Source organism: Carassius gibelio, chromosome B8 (genome assembly GCF_023724105.1).
Source record: "Carassius gibelio isolate Cgi1373 ecotype wild population from Czech Republic chromosome B8, carGib1.2-hapl.c, whole genome shotgun sequence".
In the NCBI taxonomy this organism is placed as follows: Eukaryota; Metazoa; Chordata; class Actinopteri; order Cypriniformes; family Cyprinidae; genus Carassius; species Carassius gibelio.
Genome location: NC_068403.1, coordinates 11617929 through 11631415, shown reverse-complemented (window position 1 = coordinate 11631415; position 13487 = coordinate 11617929). Strand labels below are relative to the sequence as shown.

At 45.9% G+C, this 13487-nt stretch overlaps 1 protein-coding gene across 2 annotated transcripts in view; it reads right to left on the bottom strand.

Annotated features, from left to right (window-relative positions):
* Positions 1-13487, bottom strand: part of itpr3 (inositol 1,4,5-trisphosphate receptor, type 3) — a 31840-nt gene that overhangs the window by 4088 nt on the left and 14265 nt on the right. For both annotated transcript variants that reach the window (XM_052562644.1, XM_052562645.1), the window contains exons 28-49: positions 13078-13197; positions 12835-12957; positions 12542-12742; positions 11996-12247; positions 11662-11787; positions 11461-11586; positions 5103-5223; positions 4765-4946; positions 4385-4533; positions 4136-4244; positions 3591-3678; positions 3275-3450; positions 3021-3183; positions 2705-2847; positions 2211-2411; positions 1551-1661; positions 1364-1459; positions 1183-1284; positions 832-918; positions 647-724; positions 285-477; positions 66-188 (exon numbers count right to left, since the gene is read on the bottom strand). In XM_052562644.1, the coding sequence (XP_052418604.1) occupies positions 66-188; positions 285-477; positions 647-724; positions 832-918; positions 1183-1284; positions 1364-1459; positions 1551-1661; positions 2211-2411; positions 2705-2847; positions 3021-3183; positions 3275-3450; positions 3591-3678; positions 4136-4244; positions 4385-4533; positions 4765-4946; positions 5103-5223; positions 11461-11586; positions 11662-11787; positions 11996-12247; positions 12542-12742; positions 12835-12957; positions 13078-13197 (3070 nt within the window). The remainder of the gene's footprint in view (positions 1-65; positions 189-284; positions 478-646; positions 725-831; positions 919-1182; positions 1285-1363; positions 1460-1550; positions 1662-2210; positions 2412-2704; positions 2848-3020; positions 3184-3274; positions 3451-3590; positions 3679-4135; positions 4245-4384; positions 4534-4764; positions 4947-5102; positions 5224-11460; positions 11587-11661; positions 11788-11995; positions 12248-12541; positions 12743-12834; positions 12958-13077; positions 13198-13487) is intronic.

Here is a 13487-nt window from a genome sequence, read left to right as displayed (position 1 = left end):
AATGTATGTAAATGCTCAATTTATTACACTAAAGTTACCAACAGATAATGCACACATAAACATACCAGAGTGTCCAGAGTCATGTGGGTAGAACAAGGCGATGATTAGATTGACAAACACAGCCAGATTGAATGATATGGTGCCCCAGAGAGACATTCGCCGAGAGAACCAATACAGCACTGGCATGCCTAAAACACACAAAACATCACAACAAACCTGTGTTAAGGACATATTTGTAGCAGTTTGAACTCACTAAGCCACAGCACCACAAGCCCAATACTTACTTCGAAGTTTTTTCTGCCATTCCATTTCATTGTGCAAGAAAGAGGTCTGATCGAAGAAGTGTGTGACCTTGCTGCCCTGCTCGTCCTGCTCTGTGGTGGTAAACACACGGACCTTTGACTCCTCCGTCAGGAACTCACAGATGGGGTGAACAGGAAACACTATCTGCTCCATGCTACGGTCTTCCCGCACAATCTATATGTGACATGCCAACGGAATCTACTTCACAGCTTCTCATTATCACAAATTAATTGTATTCACATCAGCCACAACATTAATTTTATATTTTGTCTGGAGCCATCAGTAGTGCTGAAATTACAATAAGAGCATACATCACAACACACAAAGATATATTTTTTATTACCTCAATCTGAGCTGTTTGACGGTCATAGTACTCTAATGGATCCTCCTGTTGCTCCCCCTGCTGTTTGTTTAAGGTGAGCTGTAAAAAAAAAAAAAAAGAAAATGTGATGTCTTACATATGGTATGCATGTTCTAGGAAATATTGAAAATTTGCCCCTAGTCCTAAAAGTAAAATACTGAAGTTACCATAGAAGAGATGCTTTCCTCTCCTTCCTCTATTGTTTTCTTTTGGGGTTTAAGCAGTGTGAGGAGCATTTTGTTGTGCCGGGCAAGCTGCAAAAAAAAATAAATAAATAAAAAGAGAAAAAAACTTTCAGGTCTTTACCACCAAACTGACAGCAATAATTTTAAATAATGACAATACCAACATGTATTATGTTTTCATTGTTGCATTCTATTAGTTGTTTATTGTTTGTTCTGATAAAATCCAATTAGAACAATTAAAAATAGTCTCTACATATCAGGTATTGGACACAAAAATAATCATTAGTGGTCATAAAAAAACAATTCAAATACAACAGCATATATTTAGTCCACCTGTAATGCCAGGATGTAGATGTTGTGTCCAACTTCCCGTGGTAAAACTTCTCCCTCCTCATTTTCAGTCTCTTGATGGTAAGCCTTTTTTATCACCTCCACCTGAAGACATACAATACACTACTCAGTAATGTTAAAATACTATTGTTCCTCATAATACACAAGATGCAGCGATACTGACCAGTTCCCGGGGTCGAAGGTTAAACAGGATCCTCTCCGCATTCTCACTGTCATGACGACTCTCCATCAAAGCGAGCAAGAGCTTAGAGGCGTTGTCCTGACAATAGTCACACATTGTTATAAATAATGATGAACAAGATTTATGATTAAAGTAAAGTTTCTGTGTTTGTGTCAGAACTGTGTCCTACCTTGAGCTGCAGCACCAGCTCCATACGGTAACGACAGAGAGGACTGATGTCATTCAGAATCAAAGCTGTGATGATGTCAATGCCGTTGCACTCGTGAGAGACAATGCATGTCTTGAGACAGACATAAATCAATTAGAATTTCATGAATTACATTTTTTACTGAACTAAAAAAACAAGATATGCCAGTTAATTTGTTTCTGTCAGCAAAAATCTTTTCAAAAGGAAACACGGTAGCACTTTATTTTACAGTCCTGTTCACCATGTACATACTATGTACTTATTATAGTAATTACAATAACTATGTAATAACTAGGTACTAACCATGAACCTACCCCTAAACCTAACCCTACTTCATGTAGTTGCCTTGTATTACCAGAACTTTCTCAGATAAATACACTATAAGTACATGTAAGTACACGTATTGTAAAATAAATTGCAATCGGAAACACTTTATTTTTATAACAAACATCAACTTGTGTGCTTGATAATAATTGGCGAGTAAAGCGCTTTCTGAATCTGGCATGTTCTGATTCACTATTTCTGAATCCTCTAAGGATTCATTTAGTACTTAAAGTAAATTCTCAGCCGTAGATTTAAAGCATCTATGTCCAAAAATTATTTATTTAAAATAATACCAGTATTAGTAATTGACAATCTCACCTGGTTCTCTTGGCATGGTCCTTGGCAGTACTCTGTGAGGGTCTCCAGGGTCTGTGTGATCAGCTCCACATTGTTCTCATTGATGTAAAGGCCCAGCAGACCAAGCCCTCCTGTCGTGCTGCCGCACATGATGTCCAGAAACTGGAGCGTCTCACAAACCAGGTTATAATTTGCTTTATTGCTCTGACAGCGAAGAAAATTCTAGGGCAAAGAACATGGAACTTATTAAATGAAATGTAGATAAATACTGCAATAAAGTATAATTTAGTTCAATTTCTCAGAATAGAAGACTTCATATCTGTAACTTGCATCGCCAATAAATGTATCTAGATTTAAGACTTTTTAGATATCAGTATTGGAAAACAAATCATAAATAATGAGGCAGACTCTGATTTAAGACCTTTTTTAAGAAAGCCTGATCATTCTCAAAGCATGCTAGGTGACATGCATCATAGTTGATCCTAAGAAGATTGTTAATCTGGGGTTGTTCAGACCTGAAGATCCTGATTGTGGTTCTCACAGAGCAGCTGTAAAAAGCGCAAAATAGGTTTCATGATGGTGACCGAGGGGCCCATTTCTGTATCTACTTCCTGCTGCTCAGGTTGAGGTGGCTGCTCAGGTTGGCCAAAGGAAGGCCCTGCAGCGATAGGAAACCATTGTCAGAGTCAGCAATGAATGTAGTTTCAATGGTTTCATTTATTAGAAATGCATAGTAAATATATAAGATGTACAGTAGCATAACTTTCTAAACTTAATAATTTCAACCCTTTCCTCACATGTTGCACTTCATAAACTTTTTTTTAAAATGACCTGTCTCCATATCTTTGTCATCTTTGGCTTTGTTGCTCATTTCCCCCACATTGACGGAGATAGTGGATTTGATGTCCAGCTGTGCGTTCCTCATGCGGTCATTTAGTACTTTAAAAAACTTCTCTGACTTGTTGTCTCCCATCATGAGTTTGTAGAAGGAGTTCTGTTAAAATACGGAGCCAATTTATATATAATAATGAGTGCTTTTTCTTGCAAATATAAAAATATTTATGACTAAAGCTGTACTTTCCCACCTGGATCTCCGTGTTGCCTCCTTCCATCAGACAGATGGCGAGCTGAATGCTTTCTTGAAAGATCTTCTCGTTCTTAGTGCTGGTTATGAGGTCTATGAAGAGTTTGGTGCCACCTTCTTTGTCCAGACGACACTGTATCGCTGCAACTGCCAGCCAGTCTCTCTCTCCTTCTCCACCTTCACATACACACACACCCCAATATTTCACAAGATATCCACAAATAATGTTTTGTGCTGATCCGGCTAGCAATAACAAAACGAGTCAAAATCAAACACTCTTTTTGTGTGAATTTTTCCATCAGTAACTTAAAAATTACCTCCTCCTTGTTCAACAAGCTCTGCTTTGATGTTCTTTTTGTTGGTATAGAGGTAGTTTTGGAGCAATACCTTTCTTAAGGCAAAGCCCTGCAAAAAACAGCACTTTTATTGTTAAATTAAATCAATTACAATGACTACAGAGCTCAAACTAACCCACCCAAAAATAAAAACATTTGGCATGAAAAGAAGTTTATTTTTACTCTAGGAATAACTCCAAGCAATATTCTAGGTTAAATACAACTGTCCACAGCATCTATGTAAAATCATTTCAACTCAATCCTCGATTTGTAAAAACAAAATATAAACTGCAGGTTATGCAATTCTTATGAATGAATAAGCCTTTAGAATATTAAGTTGAACTAAGATTTTTTTTTTTTTTTTAATTTTTTTAAATGGCATATTTCACAGTTTTTTGAAAAATTATGATTAAATAAATAGATAATTTTTTTTACATCATCCAGTTAAATGTTCATTTGATCATTTACATTTGTATGAGAAATGGTTTGATTACATGATATTATTAATAATATAAATCTAATCTCACCTTCTCGTCAAAGTCCAAATCCCGAATGAGCATTTCCTGTAAGGTTCTGAGGACTTTGATGCAGAGCTTCTCATCTGAATTCATGAGAGCCTTTGTGTGCTGAATCAGTCTGCACAAAGTTTAAGAGTAAGGTGATGACGCACCCTCACAAATAGTAATGCAGAATTATGCAGCATAAATTCTGTGTTTATTTAAATGCATGCTAAAAGCTGTATGGTAGAAGTCCCAGTTTAGACAGAAGTGACTCACTTAGATATGAAGCCTCCTGATTCACAGCGTGATCGAGCATCCGTGCCTTCCAAGAACAACAGCTCGGGCTGGTGCAACACATCCACCAGCACTGACAGCTCTGCGTTAACCAACGGCGTCACACGCTCCTCCAGTGTGTTAATGATATCCTAACAGTATTACAGAAACATTAATACACTACATTTACAGTATACATTATTATTAAATAGTATATGTACTGTGTCATATGCATTACAGTCCAGGAGTGTCATGCTCAAGTTGCATAACAGTCACAGCATTTTTGACAAACACTTTTTTTTATTTTTATAATAATTTATTTTGGAATAACTTGGTTCCAAAATCTAAAAGGAGATTAAGTAGGCACAAATGTATATAGGCACCTGTAGTTTCTCAATGATATTTTTGTAGTCCCAGGGGTTGGTGGGAGCAGCAGGCCGTGTGAGGCGTGACAGAGTTTTGTTGATCTGGCCGGTGCGAGACACTGTGAGGGCATTAATGTGACTCAACATCATATTGACATGAGCCTCCAACTCTACCGGCAGAGGGATGGAGCGACTCTTAGCTGTGGGAACAAATAAGATGTCTGGTCACCCTCCAAAAACCTTTACTATATAGGAGAACTGAAACTCCTGCCACATTTTAGGCCTGTAAAATATTTGTTTTTTCTTTTTGTATGCCTTAGAATTTGTCTACTCTCTTAAAAAGCAAGTTGACCTACTTGTGACTGCCAGAGTTCGGATGCAGGCTTCGACCTGGACTTTTTGTTGTGGCTGTAGCCAGGGACTATCTAACAGACGCATGGTAGACTGCATCAGATGCTGAACAATGTTGTGATGAGCCTGAATGAGACAAAAGAAAGAGAAAATGAATGGGAGAAAGAGAAACCTGGAGAATTAAATGTGAATTTTAACTTAATACTTTTATTCAGCGATGGCATTCAATTCATCAAAAGTAAAAGTAAAGACTTTTAAATTGTTGCAAATTTCTTTTTTAAATAAATGCTTTTATTTTGAACTTTGTTCATCAAAAATATTAAGCAACACAACTGTATTAAACACTGATAATAATACATGTTTCTTGAGCACCAAATCAGATTTCTGAAGGATCATGTGACACTGGAATAATGATTTACATTTCATAAAAAAAAAAACGACCGACAAATGGGGTCTCACTTGGGAGGCCAATCATCTCTAAATTTAATAGAAAACGCCAATGAAAATTGGCTAGTGGATTAACACACCTGAGCCACTCCCGTGCCGACGGGTATAAATAGGGCGACAGGTGCATCCACTCATTAGGTTTTACGCTGAGGAGCCGAGAACCTGTCCCGGCAACAGCGAATGGTTCAAGGTTGTGGCATGGGGACATAACGTCTCCGTTCCCTCCATCAGGGAACGAGGGTTACGTACGTAACCGAGACGTTCCCTATCTGTCGGTCACTACGAGTTATGTCGACCGACAAATGGGGTCCTATGAAAAACGCCACAACCTGAACCTCGTCACAAACCTGTGGCGCTGCAATTGTTGACAAGCCCTTGCGTGCCACAAAAGCTACGCTTAAGGTCGTAACCTTCCCAAAGCCCCAGCGCAAATTCACTGACCTTGGTACCGAAGGGGCCAAAGGGTGAGTACATCGCTGCTGGAGAAGACCATGCTGCTGGAGAAGGCCATGCTGCTGTTCTGCCCACATAAAGTAAATGGAAGGGATTTCAACCTTCAGTGAAAGATTGCTTCAAATCTTCCCTATTTGTTCTTTCAGCTGGCAAGACAATGGGGAAGCGAGCCTTTAGGAAAGGTCGCTACGGAGCCCACATCCTACCCGTAGGGAGGTGACGTGGATATACCGATATGGACTGACCCAGGGGGCAGTACTACATATGGAAGGGGTCTCTGAGGCAGGTCCTACCTTGGAGTAGGGATGGAACGACTGCCAGAAGAGACTGACAGAACGGTCTGTCAAGGGAAGACACAGGTTTGCCAAGAGGGAAACCTTACCGTGGAAGAATACACATATGAGATTACCCGTAGGGAACCCAGCCATATGGACACAGTACAGGGGCTGACTGGGCTCCGGGCATGCTAACACCAGTACTGGGCCTGGTGACAGACTGCTCCGCCAAGTCTGACGCCGAGGGTGCTGGAGGATGCTCGACCAGGGTACGCCAACCGGGGAACTCTACTGGGAGAAGGCGGCGCTCACATCCCCATGTTAGGGGGAATGGCGCAGCAGGCGAGACACCCAGCCAACCCTTCCCGCCAATTACCTGTTACTCAACACACGGGAAGAAACTGGCTCTACACGTAGGTTGTAAAACCTCGCAAAGGTGTTAGGTGTCGCCCAGCCCGCAGCTCGACAGATGTCTGCCAGAGAGGCGCTGTGCGCCAACGCATAGGACGAGGCCACACTCCGTGTGGAGTGGGCCCTCACCCCCAGGGGGCACGGCTCGCCTTGGGAATGGTAAGCCAAGGCGTTGGCATCCACTATCCAGTGGGCCAACCTCTGCTTAGAGACAGCCTTCCCCTTCTGCTGACCTCCAAAGCAGACCAGGAGCTGCTCAGAGCTTCTAAAGCTCTGGGTGCGGTCCACGTACATGCGAAGTGCTCTTACGGGACACACAGCAACGACAAGGCTGGATCTGCCTCCTCCATGGGCAGTGCTTGCAGGTTCACCACCTGGTCTCGGAAGGGAGTGGTGGGAACCTTGGGCAGGTATCCAGGCCGGGGTCTCAAGACAACGTGAGAGTAGGCCGGCCCGAACACAAGGCACTCTTCACTTACCAAAAATGCTTGGAGGTCCCCGACCCTCTTGATGGAAGTGAGTGCGATCAGGAGCGCTGTCTTGAGAGACAGGAACTTCAGCTCGACCGAATCCAGCGGCTCAAAGGGACCCCTCTGAAGTCCCGCCAGGACAATAGAGAGGTCCCAGGAGGGAATCAGGGGTGTCCTAGGAGGATGTAACCTTCTGGCACCCCTCAGGAACCTAACGATCAGGTCATGCCTCCCCAGGGACCGGCCGTCCACTGCATCGTGATGGGCTGCAATGGCAGCCACATACACCTTCAGGGTGGAGGGTGACAGCCCACGCTCCAGCCTTTCTTGCAGGAAAGAAAGCACGACTCTGACCGGGCATCTCCAGGGGTCTTCTCGGTGAGAAGAACACCAATTCGTGAACAGACTCCACTTCAGAGCATAGGCCTGCCTCGTAGAAGGGGCTCTAGCCTGAGTGATAGTGTCTACCACCGCTGGGGGCAGAACACTTAGGTCTGCCGCATCCCGTCTAGAAGCCACACGTGGAGGTTCCAGAGATCTGGACGCAGGTGCCAAATGGTGCCAAGCCCCTGAGAGAGAAGGTCTCTCCTCAGGGGGATGCGCCAGGGAGGGGCTGTCACGAGGAGCATGAGTTCCGAAAACCAGGTCCGGGTGGACCAGTAAGGCGCAACCAACAGGACCTGTTTCTCGTCCTCCCTGACCTTGCACAGTGTCTGTCCGAGCAGGCTCACTGGGGGAAACGCATACTTGCGTAAAGTACAGCTGGCAGTGGGAGGACTCGTGGGAAGCAAACAGGTCTACCTGGGCTTCCCCGAATCGACTCCAGATCAGCTGGACCGTCTGGGGATGGAGTCGCCATTCCCCGGGGAAAGTGAGCTGTCCTGAGAGCGCATCGGCTGCACGATTGAGCTCCCCCGGGATGTGGACAGCTCGCAGAGACTTGAGCCACGTCTGACTCCAGAGGAGGAGATGGCGGGCGAGTTGAGACATGCGAGGTGATCGTAGACCGCCCTGTCGGTTGATGTACGAAACAGCCACAGTGTTGTCTGTGCGGACCAGCACGTGCTTGTCCAGCACCAGCGGATGAAACCGTCGCAAAGCTAGATGCACTGCCAGCAACTCCAGGCAGTTGATGTGCCAAAGCAGTCGAGGACCTGTCTAGGACCCTGAAGGTGCCTGCCCGTTGCATGTCACGCCCCAGCCCGAGTTGGAGGCATCTGTTGTGAAAACAACATGCCGGGACACTTGTTCTAAGGGCACGCCGGCCAGTAGAAAAGCAAGGTCCGACCAGGGGCTGAATAGGTGGCGACACATCAGTGTGACGGTGACACGATGTGTACCGTGGCGCCATGCCCATCTCGGGACTTGGGAGTGTAACCAGTGCTGAAGTGGCCTCATATGAAGCAACCCGAGCGGCGTAACTGCGGCTGCGGATGCCATATCCCCCAGGAGCCTCTGAAAGTGTTTCAGTGGTACCACTGTCCTGCCTCTGAAGGAACTCAGGCAGTTCAGCACTGACTGGGCAAGCTTGCTGGTGAGACGTGCCGTCATACTCACAGAGTCTAACTCCATACCGAGATAAGAGATTCTCTGCACAGGGGAGAGCTTGCTCTTCTCTCGGTTGACCTGAAGCCCCAACTGACTGAGGTGCCGAGATAGTTGAGGATCCTGATGCCCACTTCCCAGAGTGGGGCAAGGGCGCCCTCCGCGACCTTCGTGAAGACACGGGGGGACAGGGAGAGCCCGAAGGGGAGGACCTTGTACTGCTATGCCTGACCCTTGAAAGCAAAGCGTGGAAACGGTCTGTGACAAGGGAGGATCGAGACATGAAAGTACGCGTCCTTCAGGTCGATCGCTGCAAACCAGTCCTGGGGCTGGACGCATTTGATAATGCGTTTCTGCATCAACATCCTGAACGGGAGCTTGTGTAGGGCCCGATTCAAGACTCGCAGATCCAGGATAGGCCGAAGGCCACCGCTTTTCTTGGGTACGATGAAGTAAGGGCAGTAAAACCCCGTCCTCATCTCGGCTGGAGGGACCGGCTCAATTGCATCCCTCGCCAGCAGGACAGCAATGTCCTCGCGCAAGACAGAGGCATCCCGGACTGCCACCGAAGTCTCGAGCACGCCATTGAACTTGGGGGGTCGCCGGGCGAACTGAATCGCGTAGCCGATTCGGACCGTCCGGATGAGCCAGCGTGACGGGTTGGGCAGCGCAAGCCACGCTCCCATACTCCGTACAAGTGGCACCAAAGAGACAGTCGACATACCCGCAGTGGTGCAGCGATGGGGAGTCGTGTCGGAAGGCCCAGAAGGCATTGCGTCCTGGGTCATCACAGCCACACTCCCGTGTTCCCGGAGGAACTGGCCAGAGACGCGTGGAGAGGCGTTGCGTCTCCGAACCGCGACCTCTCGACCGCTGGCGAAAGGGGGCGTCGTGGGTGAGAATGAGGAGGCAGTGCGTAGCTCATCGTCAACCCACGAGCCTTGCAACTCGGAGGAAAGGGAAATTGCTCTTTCATTGAAAAAGTGGGTGCCACTGGCCATTTGACCAGTGGCGGAACAGAAAGAAACATAACTGAAGATTTTCCACCTGGCCCTCCCCTGGGGGAAGGAGTGGCACTGTCTTCGCCAGCTCCTGAAGAGCAGATTCCCACATCTCCGAGTTGCCCGTGTCAGGGCCGTTTAGTCGACCTCTTTGAGGACTATGCAGCCTGGAGTGACACGGTGGTCGCCGCTCTCCTGCACGGGGCTCGACGCGCCGGCCTTGAAGAACTCTCAGCATGGGGCGGAGCTGGTGTGGAGGACGGAGGGGGGTGCCCACGGCGACGAGCAGGCTGAGGTACTGCCTGCGACGGAATGGTGGCAACCGGAGGATCACGTCGTGGCGAGATGTGCTGTATGGCCTCAGTCTGCTGTTGTTCTGTCAGGAACTACTAGGCACAGCCCCTGACAGCATCGCCACACAGGACAGCCTGGGACATGGGAGCATCGAGAAAATGCACTTTGTCAATGTCTCTCATACAGACCAGGCTGAACCTGAAACGGCACTACTGGACCACCAGAGTGGACATCGTCTACCCGAGGGACTGCGTTGTGACTTCCGTCACCCGGAAGGGGGAGGTCAGTCGCCATGCGCAGCTCCTGCATCAACCTCGGGTTGGTCCTACCTTTGTGCATTTGCTAAAGCCTTGGCTTGTTGGGTTTGCAGGATAGCCTTGGCATGCAAAGCAGAGACAGCTTGGCCCACAGCACTGTAAGCCTTGGTAGCGAGCGCGGCCGACAGCTTACAGGCCTTGGGTGAGAGGCGCGGACTATCCCTCCCAGTGGCGGCGTTTTGCGGACACAATTGCACCGCAATCGCACTCTCCTGCTGGGGAATGTCAACGCACCCCTACCTGCCCCGCCATCGAGGGTAGTGAGGACGGAGGAACGAAATGAGCTGCTTCCGGCCGTAAAAGGGACCATCCACGACTACATCACTTCCCCATGCACATCCGGGAAGAAAGGAACCAGAGTAAAACGCGGTTGTGAGTCGCGCTCCACCCCGAGAACCAATCAAACAGCCATGAGCACTCAGGGCTGGGCGGTGCATTCACCTCCATCCTGATGCTCACAGCTGCCCGGGCAAGCACGGCTGTCAACTCTGGGTCCAATTCGGCAGTGGCGACAACACCCGAGGGGGGCAGCCCCGCCGAATCTTCATCCAGAGAGGTCAACAGCCCATCCCCGATGCTGCAATCGACATCTGATCTCCGGCAGCAAACTGAATGACCCGTTGGGACTGCCATAAGACAGCCCAGCAAAATCACCCAGCAGCCGCACAGGACAAACACTGCGGAAGGGGTAAGAGGTCCGTGGGGCGTGGCCCGACGGAGAAGCTCTCACTGTCACAGACTCCCAGAGCACGAAACAAATAACGGGTAGTGACAGAGGGGTCTGCTCCCTTCCCTTTAAGAAAGGGGAGACGCGATCACAGCGTTGCCATGGTCACACACGCAGTGCGTGCATGAACCATCCACGAACGCGCCTTCAGCGTGCTGAATGTCCAGACACGGAAGAGAGCGAACGTGGCCGTGTCAGAGAACAGGAAACGACCGCATCCAGAAGGACTTTTTTGGCAATTCCTTTGACTAAAACTCTAGAAAACTTTAAAATGCTTTAGACACTTCTGTAAAAATGTGTAAAATTCTGTAGTAAATCACAATGAATAAAGGCTGATGTTGCAGACCAGAAATATGACTATTGTGCCTCAAATATGATTAAATAATCAAATGGTGAATGGTAATAATAAATATGATGCCTCACCTCTGTGCTTGTGCTGTTCTCTGAGAAGGGAGAGCTGAAGAAGGCATTTATAGTGTCTAAAACCACTTGAATCACATACTTCTCCAGCACAGGGTCTGACATGCGTTTCTCACGGTTGGAGCACACCTGTAATTCCAACGAAACCAAATTAATGAAACTCTTTATTCTTACGCACATCTTACCTAGCATCAGTAGACTTACCCTAGCCATATCTACAGTGAAGCTGTCAAACAGCTTCCAGATGTGGTTGCTGGTGTAGATCTCTTTCATCTCCACTTCTGTGTCTACATAGCAGTGGTTCACAAAGTTTACATATGCTATTTTCACCTGCATGAAACAGAGGAGATTCCTAAATTCCTGGCTTTTCGGTTTTCCCGCCAAACATGTTCATGCTATAGATGATCGTGTAATTTAATCCATTAACTGGCTCTTGTAACAAACAAATATTGGAAGGCTGAAGATAATATTATTCAGGACAAGTGAAAAAAAGAAAGAAACAAGCACTTTCATTTCATGTCTACCATCATCTGATTACCTCTGTGATACAGTCTTCATGGGTGATTACTTTCACCATGTCCTCCAGGGGCAGCAGAGATGTGCACTTGATCTCCGTGTAGACGTTTTTGCCCTCCGCACATGCAGCCAGCAGCTCTACCAAAGAAATATGGTACCGTAGAGGGCTGTCGTCCTTCACCCCTTCCCTAGACTGTGTCATCAGTTCCACCATGGTGTCAAATGATGTGCCATCATTGTAGAAGACGACCACGTCATCACCCGCACTTGTGAGCTAAGGGAGAAAAAAAGATGGCATCCGACACAGGTCATGCTGATGTCTTGTACACTATATACCATCAACTGAATGAACATTTTCTTGAAAAATTACCAATAATACAATGCAAAACATCAAAAAAAATATTAATAGAATATCAAAAAACATCAACATCACACCAAACAAATATATCCCCCCCCAAAAAAATTATATTAGTTATATACAATTTCTTGAAATGATTACAAATGGTTAAAAGGAATACATGATGTTCAATAACTCAAGGTTACTCTATTTTCGATCACATTAACAAACCTCAGTCATGATCATGTCTTGACATTTCTTCACATATTTCCCCTCTGCCTTAATGATGGTGTGCAGAAAGTTGAGGTACTGAATGTGGCGGCCATGTGTGGCCAGGCAATGGATGAAATGATGCAGCACAGACTCGCTGATCTCAGAACAGAGCTGGTAATTATTACTGAAAATGTGCTGCATTGTTTCTGCCTCTAGGAGCTGAGAGAGACAAAACAAAAACCAGAAAAGAGACCACAATGAAAGCACGATAAGCATCTTAGGCTATTTAAAGCAACATACTTTGCACTCACCCCAGGTGTGAGAAAGAGGCTGAGGTGTTTATGGAGGAGGTTTTGGTTCTCCAGATTCCCTGTGCAGAACTTCTGTAAGAACAGGTGCGTGTACTTGATGATTTCCTGCATTTTGGTGTCATTCTGTTAAAAGAAAAAAAAGAACAAAAAAATTCACTTGTTTAGTGAGGGACATGGCCAAGACCATACTTCACACAGACCACAGATTTTATCTGCTTAAAAAAAAAGAAAAAGACCACAAACCCGATCATAGGAGATCTGCAACAGGTCAAGCATAACTTTGTGGGCACCCATGTTCTTCAATAGCCTTTGTTGTTTCTTAAATACACCTGAACTGCACATCTTATTCAAACGCTCTAAAATCTGGAGATCAGAGAAAAGATTTCATTATTACAAAAAATACTGGTTCCATCCATGTTTACACATTTATATATACTACACACAATGAACACAAAATAAAAAAGCTGCATAAATGTGCATACAAAAAAAGTAACAACTTAAGTTATCATAATATGCTGTGCAAATGTTTGAGGTCAGTAAGATTTTTTTTTTAATGTTTAGGCAAAAAATACAGTGTTATTGTGAAACTTTAAAATGTAAATTTATCAGAATTTTCAGCGACCATTATCTTAGTCTTCAATGTAACATGATCC